The 3,003-nt window shown below is 33.0% G+C and overlaps 1 protein-coding gene across 1 annotated transcript; it reads right to left on the minus strand.

The window, feature by feature from the left end:
- Positions 1–1,172: 1,172 nt before the first annotated feature.
- On the minus strand, positions 1,173–2,401 carry LOC111983713 (1-aminocyclopropane-1-carboxylate oxidase homolog 1). The gene is made up of 2 exons (XM_065779318.1): positions 1,665–2,401; positions 1,173–1,581 (listed from the first exon to the last, which is right to left on the minus strand). The coding sequence occupies exons 1-2, from the start codon at positions 2,210–2,212 to the stop codon at positions 1,173–1,175; spliced, it is 957 nt and encodes a 318-aa protein (XP_065635390.1). The 5' UTR covers positions 2,213–2,401.
- Between the last annotated feature and the right edge of the window lie 602 nt (positions 2,402–3,003).

Here is a 3,003-nt window from a genome sequence, read left to right on the forward strand (position 1 = left end):
TACCATTACCCATATTAGTGAATACCTTGCTTACTACAGATCAAAGGGACTTGATGGCAACTCAGCCCTTCCTCATTTTAAACTCACATATAGCAATAAAATGCAAGTTTAAGCAACCGCAACATTTTCAATTTTACTTTGAGGAATTCTCTAAACCAATCTGTATTGAAGTTAATAAATCTTTGCATTATTGTTAACTTCTATCTTTGTTTCATTTTATTATTTTTACATTTTGTTTCTTGAAGATGAAGGGGGGACTTACCTGGAAATCTTTAATTGATAAAGATTTTCAACAATTGAAAGTACTAAAGAATTGGCAACAAAAGTAGACATTAAAATACTGCACTTTTTTTATTTGAAGAATCAAACTTCCAAACAAATCACAACAAAAATTTGAAACAAGAAACAGTGGTAAAACAATAAATGGCATCTTTACACACTTTAAAGTAGAGAAACAATAATTATCTTCACATAATCGTTGGGTTTTTTCCCATCTTCCATGCATTTCATTTTTCCCCTCTCTTTGAGAAAAAAAAAAAAAAAATGAAAATAGTCTTCGGACCAAGGTTTTTTATTTTTTATTTTATTTTTTATAAAATTTAAACCCTAATGGTTGGTAGAATTATTACAAAACATAAATTTATTATAATTATAAAGGTAAAAAATTAAAAATAGTATCTTACGCATGTTAACCAAATTCTAATTTATTTCTTTATGTCAACAAAAGAATTCATTAGTTTATTTAGTAGATATAATTGTTTTGAGGTTGACCAATATATAGTATTTTTCAATAGTTCCAGCTAATGAGTACCTTTAGTACATTTGTTAATGAACTATTTAAGGAAATTTTTTTTATTCATTTTATGTGAAATATAAAAAATTGTAAAAAAAAATCAGTTTTTTTTTTCCCCTCTCCCATAAAAAGTTTCTAAAATTATTTTTTAAACGAATGGCCTTTAAGGCATCTGTTAACAAAGCTCTTTTTGAATTTAATAAAAGTTAGTATATATTGTTAAAAATCTTATAACTCAGTGGTATTTAGTGTCAAAAACCTTATAATTCAGTGACATTACTTACTTGAACAAGGTTTGAATCCCCATCTACTATTATTATAACTATCAAATGATAATAAAAAACAAGAACAGCTTTTAGGCTTAGCACTTTTTCAGTTTTCAAAGTTCAAACGCATCCCATTTGCTTAGCTGAATAAAAGAATGAACAAGAAGTATGTGGAGTGTGGAAAGAGCTAGTACTCTTACCTGCATAAAGTCACCAATGTTGGCTACTAGTGCTCCGTGCACTGGTGGGACGTCAATCCAGTGATTTTGATGGAGGACTTGGAGGCCACCAATACTGTCTTGTAAGAGTATAGTAAGAGAGGCTGGGTCCGAATGTTTTGTTGTGCCAAGCGTCAAGTCTGGTTCAGGACAAGCTGGGTAATAGTGGCATACCAATGTTTCAGTTTTCATGCATTCTATGTTTTCTAGGTAGTCAGTGTTAAGCCCCAAAGCCTCTGATAGTAATTCTGATAGTGCTTTGCTTAGTTCAATCACGTGTTTCATATATTCACTTACAACCTCCCTGAAAAATAAGACACAAATAAAGTTGTAGCTAATTTTGCATATACAGACAGTATATTTATATATGTATTGCGTGTACAGTACCTGCATACTAGGGGAAGTGCTTCAGGGTTTAAGGGACCATCTCGGAAATCAAATGCAATTGAATCCCTCCAATTTGCTGCTTTGGACACTAAGAGATCACCATTGCAGTAATACTTAACTCGTTGCTTTTGATCACGCGAGTACCACTCCATCTTCTTTTCATTTGGTTGCTCATGGAATTTTCGCACAGCTTCTAACATGTTGTCCATAACACTAACTGGAATTCCATGATTAATCATCTGAAAGAAGCCCCATGTTTCTGATGCTTTACGTATTTGATCAGCGATTTCCATCCTCTGGAAACTTTGTTCAAAGCCTTGGAGATCAATCACTGGAACTTGGAAGTGGGTAGTGGCTGGAGATAGCATTGGATTTGGAAGGCTCTCTGGTGGATGGATGAGGAACCTTGGGACCTTGGTCACTCCAGAGTCTACTAGTCCTTTAACTCCAGCTTTTGTTTCATCAAACTCCTTCACTTGCTTGGCTCTGTCATAGCCCAATTCATCTCCTGGAACAAGTTTATTTCCTACACTAGAAGTGAGATCCATCCTAGAGGTGGTGAATTTTGGATTATGGAAATCAGATTGCTTACAATTTGAGGGGTTGGAAATGGCTATATAAGCAAATTAAAGAAGGGTACAAGATGCCTATGTTGAATAAACTGGTAGATCAGATGCCTATGTTTATAAAAATGTGAAAGCTACCTATATTAGACAAAAAGGCCAAGAGATAATGAGATACCCACTTTTTACCTTTGCCTAACAATCACAATCTTTGGACCTTACAATACAATAATATATGTTGAACAGAAAATGTCTTTTCCTTGGATTGTTTTGGCCCTTCACAGATCACCAATAACCCAAAAAAGAAGGTTGTAGTGATAAAGTTTTGGCTATATTTAGTCACTACTTGCCAAAATGAGGGGACGGTTGTGCAAGTAGTGTAAGTTCATTGCTTAAAACCTGGATCAGTCTAGCTTTTCAAATTAACAGTACCATAAACCAGAAAACTTAATATTTTTTACAACAACAAATAAATGATTTTCGGCATAAAATATGCAGTATTCAATTCTAGCTGTAAAATTTTACTTTCTAGCTGCTTTTCTAACCAATCCCTTTTCTTTTGTAAATATTTTTCTAAACTTGACTTTTGCATCACGGAACTATCCAATAATTGAGCAGAATCGTAAAGCTTTCTGGTTGATAGTTTATTTATTTTTATTTATTATTTTTTTTACAAATAAGGGTTACTAAACATTTTCATGTATGTGACTATACCCTCAAGTGTATGCAACTCTCTTATACCACACACACTTAGTTATACATTATAGGGAGAAATT

This window comes from Quercus suber, unplaced genomic scaffold, assembly GCF_002906115.3.
Source record: "Quercus suber isolate HL8 unplaced genomic scaffold, Cork oak 2.0 scaffold_205, whole genome shotgun sequence".
Classification (NCBI taxonomy): Eukaryota; Viridiplantae; Streptophyta; class Magnoliopsida; order Fagales; family Fagaceae; genus Quercus; species Quercus suber.